The sequence below is a fragment of the Leptopilina heterotoma genome, unplaced genomic scaffold (assembly GCF_015476425.1).
Source record: "Leptopilina heterotoma isolate Lh14 unplaced genomic scaffold, ASM1547642v1 Lhet_87, whole genome shotgun sequence".
In the NCBI taxonomy this organism is placed as follows: Eukaryota; Metazoa; Arthropoda; class Insecta; order Hymenoptera; family Figitidae; genus Leptopilina; species Leptopilina heterotoma.
The window spans coordinates 818,409-833,159 of record NW_025111190.1 but is presented as its reverse complement, the minus strand read 5'-3'; the positions used below and the strand labels follow the sequence as shown (position 1 = coordinate 833,159).

At 24.2% G+C, this 14,751-nt stretch overlaps 2 protein-coding genes across 6 annotated transcripts in view; both read right to left on the bottom strand.

Annotated features, from left to right (window-relative positions):
* LOC122511568 (chondroitin sulfate proteoglycan 4) overlaps nucleotides 1–14,751 on the bottom strand; it is a 169,162-nt gene that overhangs the window by 79,248 nt on the left and 75,163 nt on the right. For 3 of the 5 annotated variants that reach the window (XM_043626915.1, XM_043626917.1, XM_043626914.1), the window contains one exon: nucleotides 10,465–10,628. In XM_043626915.1, coding sequence (XP_043482850.1) covers nucleotides 10,465–10,530 — 66 coding nt within the window. In that variant the 5' untranslated portion in view covers nucleotides 10,531–10,628. Of the gene's footprint in view, nucleotides 1–10,464; nucleotides 10,629–13,660; nucleotides 13,797–14,627; nucleotides 14,670–14,751 lie in introns of those variants that run through there. The other 2 variants (XM_043626919.1, XM_043626918.1) reach the window with 2 other exon arrangements.
* On the bottom strand, nucleotides 1,899–4,132 carry LOC122511574 (tigger transposable element-derived protein 4-like). The gene is made up of 2 exons (XM_043626930.1): nucleotides 3,070–4,132; nucleotides 1,899–2,968 (listed from the first exon to the last, which is right to left on the bottom strand). Exons 1-2 carry the CDS (start codon nucleotides 3,752–3,754, stop codon nucleotides 2,142–2,144), a joined length of 1,512 nt encoding a protein of 503 aa, XP_043482865.1. The 5' UTR covers nucleotides 3,755–4,132; the 3' UTR covers nucleotides 1,899–2,141.

Below are 14,751 nucleotides of genomic sequence, written 5' to 3'. Positions count from 1 at the left end.
ATACATTTTTTTTAGGAAAAAACCTCACCTTTATGATAAAATTTTTTTTAAAAAAATACAAACTGCCCATTTGATAAAAAAATGAAATTTTATTTTTTAATTTAATTTTTCAAGGTCAAACAATTTTTTTTCTCTACATTTGTTCACACTATTAGAAAGTGTTAAAAAACAGCAGCAAAACCCAAAATAGAAAACGTATTTTCGTTTTGTTTTAAAGAAACTACAAATTTTTCAAATATTCCATGTAAATTTTTGACCTGGGTCACTTGACGTGGAACCCGTCATATATTAGTGTTCAGAGATCGTTTTGCTATAATTTTGTGGTATTTAGAACGTTATAAAATGGCTTTAGTAGTCTTAATACAATAAATAGTGAAAGCTTGTTCGATTTGTATGAAAATGGCGGCCGTCTTCTCCCTTGGGCAAGAAAAATGCATGTGAACAGCTAATTTTCTTGCCCTTGGGAGAACACGGCCGCCATTTTCATACGATCGAAGAAATGAATGACTTTCCTCCCTGTCGACTGCTATCAGAAAGCGCCGTTTTTGTGCATGTGGGATAAAAATGCATATTCTTTTCAATTACGCAGAAATTTTACAAATTTGATACATTTAGGAGAATAAAAGCGCATTATTTAACTATTTTTGTTTAAAAAATGAAGCATTGTTTTATTTCATTTATTTGCAGTGGTGGATGGCTGTGGAGACAGGCGTTTTTGTACTATGTCTTTTCTAATGTTTTTTAAACCATTTTTTTTGTTTTTTGTCTTTGTTTAATTCTTACGTTACACTTTTACAGTCTTTCTCGTGATGAAAAACACAAAAAAAGAAGTAAAACATAAATAAAAACAAACAAAAACATTAGGTGGCCAACTTAGGACCACTGTAGATTTTTACAAGTTTCAAATTATTACGCTAATAAAAAAATTCAATTAAAAATTCAACATAACCTCTTATTACAACATTAAATAAAGGAACTAGCGCACACACACTGAAAAAAAAGTGCTGTTGAATCAAATATCTCCATGCTATTGAATTCCCCGTCATTGATTCAATGACACATTTATTAATCGAAAAGTATATTGCTTAAAATGAAAAAATGAAACTGTTTAAATTAAAAGTACGGTACTGTAGAATTAATGATATTGTGCAAATTGTTTCTATAGTTCATCTATATATAGCAACAGAATAATTTATTGCTTCTTTGACATTATTCATTTGAAGCATCTAATAGATAAATTTGAAGAAAATGCATGTAAATTTAAATCAAATGAAAAATTGTTTGCTCCAAAGAAGCGCGCTCTGAAAACGAAAGCATATGCTTTCGTTTCAATGAGTGGTGCTATTGCGGACTGCCTATAGCATATGCTATAAAAATAAGAACACTATGTTTTGAGACATTGACAGGTACTAAATTTATTGAAATACTTACCCACATATATTTATATGTTTATTAAACCTGTCGTTTTTGAGATTCCAATATAAAAAAGTATTATTTAAATTCTTTTAATTAATTAATGACTAGTTAAATATAAATTCCCTATATAAGTTCCCTTATATACGCGAAAAATCTCGAGCACGGTATTTAACCACAAAGTAAGTGCCCAACGTTGAGAAGCGGATGTATTACATTGCAGCGCGGCGGTTCTCGTCTATTACGGAAGTTAAGCGTCGTTGGTCGCGGTTACTAAATGGATGGGTGACCGCTTGGGAATAGCCGTATTTTTCTGACTAAAAAAGATAAGTGTGTTTGAATGTGTATGTGTGTGTGTGTTTAGCCGTTGGAAAAAATGAAAATAATAATAAAGATGTATATGTTAGTGTGAAAAATTGAAAAAAAGATGTGTATAAAAAGTGTTGTGTTAAAGGTGTGAGAATTAATTATAGTACAGTCGAACCTCGATAACTGAGAATCCAAGGGACCGAAAAAATTTTCTCACTTATAGAGGTTTCTCAGTAAGACAGGTTTTCACTTACGAAGGTCGAATAGCGGATTGTCTTACTTACTGAGGTTATTGCACTGATAGAGGCATTGTAAGGGTTTTGTTAATTAAAGTTTTACTTTTACGAAATAAAAAATTCCTTTTAATTATTTATTTAACAAATTTAATAAAAATTGTTATTAATTGTTATTAATTGTTATTAAGCTTTAGGAAAAAAGTCTGTTATTACTGTTTGTTTTTTAGTTGTGCAATTCTTAACATGATGTTCAAGTTCATAAATTTTGTCAAAAACTGATTCATTAATATTCGTCGAAAATTCAAAAAATCTGTGAATTGTCTCTAATGCACTTAAAACTTCTTGTTGTTTTGGAATGGAAACTTCTGCGATGGTTGAATTCTCGACTTCTTCACAATCATCATCATCAAAATTGTTGTTACAATTTGCAATAATGTCATCGTCTGTCAGCTCTTCTGCAATAGGCATGTTGTCGTCAACTCGTACAAAATCCTCAAATGTTATAACATTTGTTTCGTCAGCCACAAGTGTGTTCCATTCTTCGTTGCTAGGAACAGTTTCAACGAGACTTTCTTCTGGTCCATATCCCTCTTCATTCCAAAAACCAGCTTTTTTAAAGCAATTTTTTATGGTCACATCGGTGATGGCAAACCACGCTTTTCGAGCAAATCTCATAGCATGAAGTACATTTATGTCCTGGTTACTATTCTCCTCGATACATTTTAAAGCATGTTTGACTACTTGTGTTCGGTAATGGCGTTTAAAAGCGTGGATAATACCCTGATCCAACGGTTGCAATTGGCTGGTAGTATTAGCGGGCAAAAGAACGAGTTTTACGTTGTTGAATTCTGGCAAATTCGTGTGGGCAGTGCAGTTGTCTACAAAGAGAAGAATTTTTGTTTTTTCATTTTTCATTTTTTTGTCAACTTTTTGTAGCCATTCCGTAAATATTTGCCTCGTCATCCAAGCTTTTCTGTTACTTTGATACTCAACGGGTAGAGTATTTACACCTGTATAAAGAAATTACAAATTGTTAAATAATCAATTCATTTACAGATAATAATACGGACCCTAATATTTAGACCACTTTACATATAAATAAATAATTTACCTTTAAAACATCGAGGTTTTTTTGATTTTCCAATTAAGAGAAGAGGCAATTTTTTTGTCCCTGTCATATTGGCACAATGGAGAACAGTAAGGCGATCTTTACTTTGTTTTCCTCCTTTGCAATCTTGTCCTTTAAACGTAAATGTTTTATCCGGAAGGCACTTGAAAAATAATCCGGTCTCGTCTGCGTTGTAGATGTTGTCTGGGTTATATTCTTTTAAAAGAGTTGGCAAATATTCAATCCAATGATCGCATACATTCTGATCGACAGATTTACTTTCCCCAACAATTTTTTTAAAAACTACAGAATGTCGTTTTTTAAAATTATCTAACCAACCATTACTTGCTCTAAATTCCTGAACTCCTAGTTTTTTGGCAAAATCTAGAGCCTTTCCTTTTAACAAGGGCCCATCCAAAGGGATATTTTTATCTAAAGTTTGTTTAATCCACTCCACAAGGCAATTTTCCAGATCATGAAATTCAACTAACCGTTTTCTTTTCATATTTCCACGACCTTCAAAACACTGCGATTTTATAGAGTCTTTTTCTTTTAATATTCTATAGAAAGTGGCAGTTGATAGACTAAATTCACTTTCTATTACACTTCGTTTTTTTCCACTTTCAATCTCTTTTATAATTTTTAGTTTTTCACTTAATGAAAAAGATTTAAGTTTACTCTTTGACATTTTGAATATTAAAAATAAACTATGTGATTCGCAAGCGCTTCTTGTCACAGTCGTTTTGAAACTAAATTTAAATTTGTCTGATAGGTATAATTGTATTTTGAAGAAAGACCCTTTGTTAATATGAAAATAAGCAGTAATTAAAATTAATTTTAATTACTGCCTATTTTCATATTGACCTTTAGAAAATTATAATATAGAAAAGATTCTCAGTTATAGAGGTTTGAAAAGCGCGCTTCTCTCAGTTACAGAGGTTTTATCAAGAAAAATGATTCTCAGTTACAAATTCGCACTTATGGAGGTTTTTGCATGTAAAAATGACGGGACCTGAAAATTCCTCTCACTTAGAGAGGTTTCTCAGTTAGACAAGTCTCAGTTAGCGAGGTTCGACTGTATATAAAAAACATGTGAACAAAAATTCCCTTTTTTCAATTTATCGTTGGTATATATTTAACCACATAAAAGAATTGAATTAACAGTATGGTGTTATTCAATCGATAGCAACAACTAAAAAAATTAAGAGTACAAATTTTTGAATCATAAAAATGATGCTTTTAAATTTAAAAGTTATAGTCATTGACTCAAAAGCATATACTGTTAAATTAAAAAATTTTGTTTATTGATTCAAAAGGATTCACCTTGGAATTAACATAGTATGCTGTCAATTTGAGAAATATGCTTTTGTTTCAATGAAAGTGATACTATCGAATCATTAAAATCGGTGCTTTCAAAACGAAAGCATATACGTTAGGCAGCCCGTTATGACACTATTCAATGAATCAAACCCATATGTCATTGATTCAACAGCATTTTTTTCTCCGTGCACTTATTTAGAAATTTTTAATTATTTATCTCTTGTAGCTGCTCTCGAAAAAACAAGAAAAATTAAATTTTTTTGGTCGTAAACAATATTATTGTCCTCACAATGCGTAGACGAATCTTAGATTATAATTAGGTCCATAAATTATATCATGGTTTATCAATACATCATACCACAAAATTATAGATTCGTCGGATTCGTCCAGTATACCATCGTCCATCTCTGAGAAATGCAGGGTGGCCAACTTAGGCACACGGCCAACTTAGGACCATGCTCCCCTAAACATTTATTATTATTTATCATTTTCCAATAAATTAAAATTTTTCATATTTTATTGAATTAAAATTGAAATTTTTGAAAATTTAATTTAAAATTAATAATATTAGGGGAATGTAGTCAAGGTTGGTCTACTGTCTAGGTAGGCCATCGGGATTTTTTGGACAAGTTCACTAGCGCCACCTACGCGCATGCTTGTCGAAGCTTGTCTTAGTGAAACCTAACTTTTTGTTCAATTACATTTTCGGAAAATCGAAAATTGTGTTTTCTGTGACGTCGGTACAAAAAAAGCTCAAAAAAAGTTTTGTGCATAATGTGAAAAACCATTAATAAAAGATAAAAACAAATTGAATCGTCAAGGCAAGTATGCAGAAAATTTGTGGGACTCATGGTTGAAAGGAAAACAAAGTAAAAAATCGAATCCCGAAACGTATTTCTTTATGGTTACAACAATTCGGTAATGTTACTTACTGTCAAGGTCGGCCACTATGTGTTTAAAATGCGCAAAGATGAGGACGAGCTACTTCATTTGCAAAAACTGCAATTCTGTATAACTCATAATATAATTGATCATCTTATTAATATTTTTATTTAATTTTATTAATATTTTAGTGCAAAATTTTTTTTTATTTATATTTATTTTTTTATATTGTTTATTTTTATTATTTTGTTATTTCATTAAGTTACATACTGTAAACAATAAAGAATCAATTTTCCGTAACTCCAAACATGTTATTTTATTTTTTAACGATTAATGCCCTTTGAATTTTAAACATGGCCGACCTTGACTGTAAGGACCAACCTCGACTACAAATTTTTTTTTTTTAATCTTTATAACTTTTTCATTTTAAAACCTGTCAATTTACTTTGTACAGAAAAAAATGTTCCTATTAAACAGGACTTTCCAACCATATACTTCAATTGTCCAAATTCATTTTTTAAAAAAAGTTATAAACAAAAGTCAAAAAGGTGGCCGACCTAGACTATGTTCCCCTAATTATTCCTATTATTATTATTATTATTATTATTATTATTATTATTATTTATTTTAATTAATTTTTTTTAATTTAATTTAAACTCTTTTGAAATTTTAATATTATTATTCTTTTATTATTTTAAAACTTTTTCAGAGAGTTTCAGAGAGTCATTTGAGAATTAAGTTTGGTACAATTTTTAAAAATAATTGAAATTTTGAAAAAATGTAACTGAATAATTCAGTTTCAATTATTTTTTAAAAATATAAATAAAATAATCCAATTTTCGAAGAATTTTAATTATATGAATATGAAGTCAATTTTAAAAAAGATTTTAATTTACTTTGTACAAAGATAATTGAATTTTAAAAAATTATTATAAAACAATTCTAAAATTATTTTTGTAAAAATATTGCGTAATGTAATTTTTCGAAATTAATTGAATTTCTCAATATAATTTTTGCATATTTTCAAAAAAAAACTAATTAATATTTTAAAGAATTTTAATTAAAAATTTTAAACATGATTGTTTTTTTCCAAAATGTTAAAAATAATTCTAAAAAATTGTAATATTATTATATTATCTATGTATTTGAATTTTATAAAATTACAATGAAAAAATTCTAAGAATTACTGTTCTCAAAACTATTTTTATTATAGTTTTGAGAAACTAATTTTCAATAATTTTCATTTTTAAATTTACACTTGAAGATTTTTCATTAAAATTTATGAAAATTTAATTGTTTTTAAAATTTTGCAATTAAAATATTCTTCAAAAGTTGATTTTCAAAAATTGTAATAAAGTACTTGATACTTGCAAAAAATCAATTATTATTTTCAATTCAATTTTAAGAAATTTAATTGTTAAATTTTTTTTAATAAATTATAGGTATGTTTAAGAAAATCAATCATCTTAAAAAAATTATTAAAAAAAATAATTTTGTACAATTTGTCAAATAATTTTAATGTTTTTGTTATTAAAATTTGTTTGTATGCAGTTTAAATCAATTTTATTTATCTTTTTTTTTATTAAAATTTCTAATTTTCAATCGTAAGCAGTTTGTAAATTAATTTTGATAACTTTATTGTTAAAATTTGCTTCTATGCAATATTTTCGTGTGAAGTATATTGTATTCAGTTTAATTGTGGGAAACTGATATCGCCCCTTTAATTATTATCAATAGTTTTATCACTAATATAATGAACTAGAAACAATTCGCGCGCTAAAGCGCGCGGCTAACTTCTTGCTACCTTTTTTAAATAAAATTAGCAATTTTAAAAATAATATAATTTGAAAATTTTCTAATTTAAATTTTTGTTGAAAACACTAAAAAAATTCAATATTGGAGAAATTACAAATAATTTCAGAAATTCAATTATTTAAAAAAAAAAAAATTCTTATAAAATTCAACTATGTATAAATTTGAAAAAAAAATTCGTAAAAATCCAAATTATCTTTATAAATAACAAAATTCTTCTCCAAAGTTCAATTATTTTCATAAACGTCAAAAAAATTCTTTTAAAAAAAAAAAATTTTTTTTTTTTTAAATTTTCTTTTTTTTCAATATTTTTTTTCCAATATCTACTATTTTAATAAAATTTACCAAAAAAAGTTCAATTATTTTTAAAAAAATTTAATAAAATTGTATGTAAACATTTAATTATTTTCATAAATAATAAAAATTTCACAGGAATTCAATTATTTTCATAAATAATAAATTTTTTTTAAGGAATTCAATTATTATTTTCATAAAAAATAATTTAAAATTCTAGAAAATAATAATTAAATTGAAATGATGAAAATAATTTTGATGAAATTACAGTAACAATATTCTTATAATATAAAATAATGATTTTATCTCTCGGTGATCTTTAATTATTAGAAAACATGAAGACATCGATTGCTCCAAGTCTTCGACTCGGAGCAATCGATGTCTTCATGCTTTATAACAATACTTTTATTTTATAAGTTGTTTAATTTAAAAAAGGTTTGAATTTGGAAATTTTGAATGTCTTAGTTCCTGTGGAAAATCCTGTTCCAAAAATAAGATTAAAAATAGGAATTGTGCAAATATTTTTCTTCTTTTTCTAAAACAAAATAATAATTTTGTTAAAAAAATTGTGATTAATAAACAAAAATAATGCAAAATAAATCAATTTTCTATTTCTTAATCACAGTTGTTTAACAATTTTCTAATTTTGTTTAGAAGTAATAGAACAAAAATCTGCACAAATTCAATTTAACAAAACATAATATTTAACAAAACTTTAGTCTTTTAATGAAAAGAAGTGAAAAAAATTCTGCTGATTTCTATTTGTCATTACAATTTTGAATTAATTATAAAATAAAAATAATTATAACATTAATTAATTGTTAATAATAATAAAGTAAATGTTCCGGTAATCTGTTTGCAGTTCCAATTTAGTTGTTGTTTGCTCTTTTGTTTCTTAACTTTTTTATAATTTTTTTTTTCAAATATTTTCAACTTTAAAATTAATGTATTGAAAATCATAGAATTGTTGCAAAGAATATTATTAAAAAATTTACTTATAATATAATTCCTTCAAAGAATTAAATTATTTAGGAAAATAACTGAATTCTCGCAAAGAATTATATTAAAATTTTTAAAAATCCTAATTAAATTCTTTTGAAGAATTTCTTTGAATTTTTTTTTAAACTGATGGAGTTTCTTTAATAATTTTAATTGAAAATTTTTAAAGCAATTGAATTTTGTGAAGAAGAATTTTATTAAAAGTGAATTGAAAATAATTGAAATCTTGCGAAGAATTTTACTATATTTATAAAAATAGTTTAATTGTTTCGAAGAATTTATTAAAATTTTAGGAAATAATTGAAATTTATGGAAATATTTAAAAATGTTTTGATTTAATCCAAGGAATTCAATTAAAATTGTTTTGTAAATAATTGAATTATTGCGAATAATATTACTATTTATAAAAATAATTGAATTATTGCGAATAATTTTACCTACTATTTATAAAAATAATGGAAATGTTTCGAAGAATTTATAAAAATTTTAAGAAATAAATAAATTGTTATAAAGAATTTTATAGAAATAATTAAAAATAATAAATTTTTTTCAAGTAATTCAATTAAAGTTGTTTCGAAAATAATGGAATTTCTTTAAAGAATTTTATTAAAATTAAGTATATTCAAAATAATTGAATTCATCACAAGAATTTTATTATTTTTTAAAAATAATTCAATTCTTTCAATTTTTTCGAAGATTTTATATTTAAAAATTACATTGAAAATAATTTAATTTTTGTATAGAATTTTTGAAAAATATTTTGAGAATAATTTAATTATTTTTAGAGAATTTTAAATTCTTGTTGAAATTGAATTTTATAGAAATTTTGGAAAATAATTAAATTCTTTCCTGTAATTTTATTGAAATTTGATTAAAAATAATTTAATTCCTGCAAAGAATTTTAGAATTTGTAAAAATAGTTGAATTGTTTCGAAGAATTTATTAAAAGTTTAGGAAATAATTAAAATTTATGGAAATATTTAAAAATATTTGAATTCATCCGAGGAATTCAATTAAAATTGTTCTGAAAATCATTGAATTTTTGTAAAGATTTTACTATTTAAAAAAATAATTGAATATTGTTTAGAAGGATTTATTAAAATTTTAGAAAATAATTGAATTCTTTCGTGAAATTTTATTAAAATTTTTGAAAATACGAACATTAATAATTAATTTTGTACTTAATAAGTGAATTTTTAAAATTTTGATTATGAAATTATTTAAACAATTTATATATGAAAATAAAAACTTTTGTAATTTGCATAACAATAATAAATTGAATATCAGGTTTCACGCGTAACATTTGCTAGTAATAGTATAATATACAATCTATCTAAAGATAACAAACACAAAAGTATAAACAAAAGACAACTTCAGGGTGTGAGGGACAGAAAAAGTGAATGAATGAAATAATGAAAGAACATTCAAATTATTATAGTTAATTAATTAATTAATTGCTCACTATTTTCTTTATCCATAATTAGAAATTTTTCAAAATTTAAAATTATGCAAAATATGATTTTTTTCAAAGTTCAAACACAACTAAATTTTATTTTCACTAACCTACTAAATACAATTCGTTAATTAATTAATGTCTTGTCTAAAAAGGAAACAATAAAAAAAATTATTTAATTCAAATGGTATTAAAATACATCAGCTTTAATAATAATAATAATAATAATAATAATAATAATAATAATAATAATGATAATAATTTAACAAAATAATCGAAATTTCTATTGTTTCGTTTCTTTTATTCATTTTTCAAACTTAAGCCCAGATAAAACATAATTTTTTAGCAAGCTTGCTGCAAGATTAAATGTTATTCTATTGCTATAAGTGAGTAAATAAAATTGTTTAAAAATAAACGAAAGAAAAAAAATCTTTTCAGACTGACTTTTTAAAAAAGTTGATAATGCCGGACTTGTCAAGCAATTTTTGCACTGAAACAAAGAGAAGGAGACGAAAGTTCTTGCGCGCAGCCAGATCTTAATTCGTTGTGGCAGCTGTGTCGAGCGAAAAGTTAGGAATTGAAGCGTGTTAAGGAGGATGGTTTCTATAAATAGAGAGGAAATAAGAAGTGAAACGAACCTTTAATCTGCCAGCCTCAAGTTTGATTAAACAATAATCTGTCTTTCCCGCCGCTAATAGTAACATCGCATCAGACAGGTGAGTTCTAAATCGGAAGCTAATGTCAGTAGCACCTTTTGCCTCCTGCACCGGGAAATGGATGTAGCTCGCTCCATAAAACGATACTGCAAAACAAAACATAATTATATTTATTAATCAATTCTCTCGAATAAAGTATTTTATACATAAAATGAACATTTGTCTATTTATTTATTCATTTATTCATTCATCACAATGAGAATAATACACACAATCATTTTTCTATTTTCAAACAACAATTAAATGCGAATTCAAATTTATTTTACCCAAAAAAAAAAGAAATGTAAATAAAAAGAATAAAGAGACTAAAGATCCCTATATAAAGTATAAAAACATAATTTGAATTTAAAAATAGCATAAATCTCTTAAACTAATTGTATTTATGCAATGTGTGCGGATATATAAGTTGCAATTAACGTGATAAAAGTTTATGGTCGCAAATTCTCTATATTAAAACGCTGTGCATACAACGCACTTGCAATATAAATTCACTAACTCCTTCATAATATTAATCTTGCATCGTGCTAATAAATTTGTCCGTCATTCTTTTCACCGTTCTAACAACGTCAAAAGTTGTTTCGTCTGAGTCATCTTTGAACGCAACATAAATCAGAATACTTTTATAAAGAGAAAATGTTACAAGAATTTTCGATTATTTTTTTTTTTTTTTTTGTTCGTTGTTGTTGAAAATGTTATACACACACTAATCAAACTTTTATATTAAACTGATTGATTTACCTATGTTATTTATATTCAGAAAAAAAGAAATTTATATTAAGAGGAAAAAATCTCTTCTAATTTCCTTTCAAATTTACAGGCTTCGTACTCGATAATATTAATCTTAAAAAAAAAGTAGGAAAATGTAGTTTTAAGATTTAAAAAAAGTAGTAAAAAAAGAAGCTACCGAAAAATTAAATTTGACTCAATTTTTTCATAATTTCCAAATTAAATTACAATAAAAAAAATTATTTTTTTAAAATAAATATTTAAATTACCTGCCAACTTATTTTTCCACAAGAATTAAAATATTTTAAATGATTTCAATGTAAAGCTTTTTTGAAATTTAACTATTTTTAAAATCTACGTCTGTAATTAATCAAAAATTCAATTATTTTTTTGTTGAAATTTTTAAATAAAATTATTTAAAACTTGAATCTCTTCTTATTTCAAAATAAAAATATTAATATTGTTGCAGTTTTTGGGGGAAGGGGGGAGGTCTCTACTAAACGTGACACAATGTATTTTTCATATTTGAAATTGCGTGATAGGTGGGGGGGTGAAAATCTCAAAAAGTTGCGTAACACCATTTGTGAACGCTCTCAGTTTTACAATAATTAAAATTTCCAAAGATTTCAATTTAAAAATCTTTTGAAATTTCATTATTTCTAAAAATGCGCACAATAAGGCTTCTAATATTCATTTATTATCTCAAATTTTAACTGAAATTCAATTTGAAATCAATTCTTATTAGAAAGTTTTAAGAGAATTTCAATTATTTAAATATAAAAATAAATAATTTAATGAATAATTGAATATTTCTTAAAATTGAATTATTATAAAGAACTTACCAAAAAATTTTTTAAATAATTGAATTGAATTTTCAAGAATAATTGCATTTTTTGAATAATTCATTTAAAATTATATTAAAAATAATTGAATTCCCGTAAAAATTTTATATTTATGAAAAGAATAGATAAAAATATTAAGAAAAATAAATAAAATTTATTTTTTTCATAGTTTTAAATTTATTTTTCAAGAAACATAAAATTTGTAAAGATATAAACTCAATTGTTTCAAAGAAAAATTTAAGTTCATACGAAGAATTTCTTTAAAATTGTACTGAAAATAATTGAATTTTTCTAGAGATTGGCACAATTTTTAGAAAAAAATAAATTCTATTAACAAATTTTGTTAAAGTTTTTAAAATTAATTAAATTCCACCAAGAAATTTTATTCAAATTGTTTTGAAAATAATTGAATTTTTCCGAAGAATTTTATAACTCTTGCCACGAATTTTATTTAATTTTTTTTTTTAAATAATTGAATTCGCTTGGGCTATTTTATTGAAATAGTAGATATTGAAAATAATTGAATTTCAACAAATTTTTTTTATTATTTAAATTTCTATCAAGAATTTTATTTAAATTTTTTGTAAATAATTGAATTTTTACAAAGAATTTCATTAAAATTTTTTTAAAATAATTAAATTGAAATTGAAAAGGTAGAAACTGAAAATAATTGAATTTCGACAAATTTTTTGATAATAATTGTACCTATTGTTTATTTATTTAAATTTTGTTACGAAGAATTTCATTAAAATTTCTGAAAATAATTTATTAATATCTTTCAAGAAATGTAATTAAAAATATATTGAAAATAATTATTAATTTCTAATAAACAAATTATATCAAATTTTTTTTTAAATATTTGAACTATTTTGAAGAATTTTATTATTTATAAATGTAATTGAGTTCTAGCATAGAAATTTGAAGAATTTGATAAAAATATTTTTAAATAATTGATTTTTTTCGAAAGAATTTAGGAAAATTGTATTTTAAATAATTAAATTCTTGTGAAGAATTTTATTGTTTATGAAAATAATTTAATGTTTGCGAAGAATTTTATAAATTTCTTTTTTAAATTATTGAATTTTGTAGGGAAACTTTTTATTAAAATAGTAGATATTGAAAATAATTGAATTTCGAAAATTTTTTGAAAATAATTGAATCGTTTGAAAAAATTTTATTTTAAATTTTAAATGTTTTGAAAATAAATTTTGTATTCCATCTATTAGCGAATTTCAATTATTTCAAATTCACAAACATAGAAAGAAAGTTGTTTTTAGTGTCACAAATTTGAAAAAGTATTCAAATAGTAGTAAAAAGTAGTAAATAGTAGGTTTTAGTATATGAGTACGAAGGCTGATTTTATCCTGTTAAAACAAAAATATTGAAATTGATAATTTCAATTTCGCTTTCTAGCTAAAGACATAAAATAAATTCCTAATAAAAATGTAGAAAGGATTTTTAAGTAATTTAAAGTTAAATTTTTTATTTATCTCTATAATTGCGAAAAACCAACGACAGACAGTTTATATAAATATTATAATATTTCTCACATGCATATAGTATGTTTATTGTACATGCAACGTGTACAAAATTGGTCACCAGGAATATTGTCAGAGAATATGTCACTAAAGCGTAATAAACTATTTACTTCCATTAAAATAACATGAAAGTTTTACTAATTTGAACAACTGTGAAATTCACATTATAATTTATTTTCAATTTGAATTTAGAGAATTCAGACATTTATTAATTAAAATTAAATTGAAGCGAGAAAAATTAATAGTACTTTATTGAAACAACTCATTAATCTTTTCATTATGAACTTTTAATTTCAAAACTTTCGGAAAATGTCAGAAAATTTTATACACAAGCTTAAAGCAAAGAATTGACAAGTGGTCGTTTATAAATTTCCAATGTAATAAAATTTTTACTTTTTAAATAAAACTGAAACCTAGATAATTATATTAACTTTGTTATACTATTATTATTAATATACTATCATGATTATAAGTAATATTATTTTGTTACTATTATTAATACTATCATGATTATTATTAATATTATTTTATTATTAGGTATTATAATAATTATTATTATTATTCTTAAAGAAGAAAAAAAGTGTAAGGCATTAGATGATCCAACACATATTATGGAGAAAAAGAGATAAAAATCGCCCTTTAATTTTAGAGGAGTCCCTCCATCGGCACAAAGTCATCATTAAACTCAGAAACTCATAAAGCAGTTCCAGAGAGAGTTTATTTATACTCTATTTAGTAAGTGATCTAAAGAACATCTTTGAATCAGTATATAAACGATGTAACCGCATATTCGAGCCATTAAATCTACAAATCTCTTCGGTTTCCCTATACACTAAAATATTTATTTTCTTTTTTCTATATAGGAGAAAAGGAACATAAGTCCTCGTCTTTTTCGCATTTCTTTAAGAAGATGGTTTTTCTTTTTGAAAAAGAAAATAGAGGGAAAAAAGAAGAAATAGGTGAAAAATATCAGTGTCACTTTAGATGGGAGTCTGGTGTAATGCTTGCTTTTTGCCAGTCCAGTGCACTCGGATTTCACGAATTTACTGTCGCTCAGACTATATACGTTGTGCAGTATCGTAAAATCATAAAATTCCTGTGAA

Excerpts from the sequence above, each read along its gene's own strand:
- LOC122511574 (XM_043626930.1), bottom strand. The coding sequence starts at position 3,754 with ATGTCAAAGAGTAAACTTAAATCTTTTTCATTAAGTGAAAAACTAAAA. Across the intron at positions 2,969-3,069 it reads AAAACCTCGATGTTTTAAAG|GTGTAAATACTCTACCCGTT; the intron begins GTAAATTATTTA and ends TTCTTTATACAG.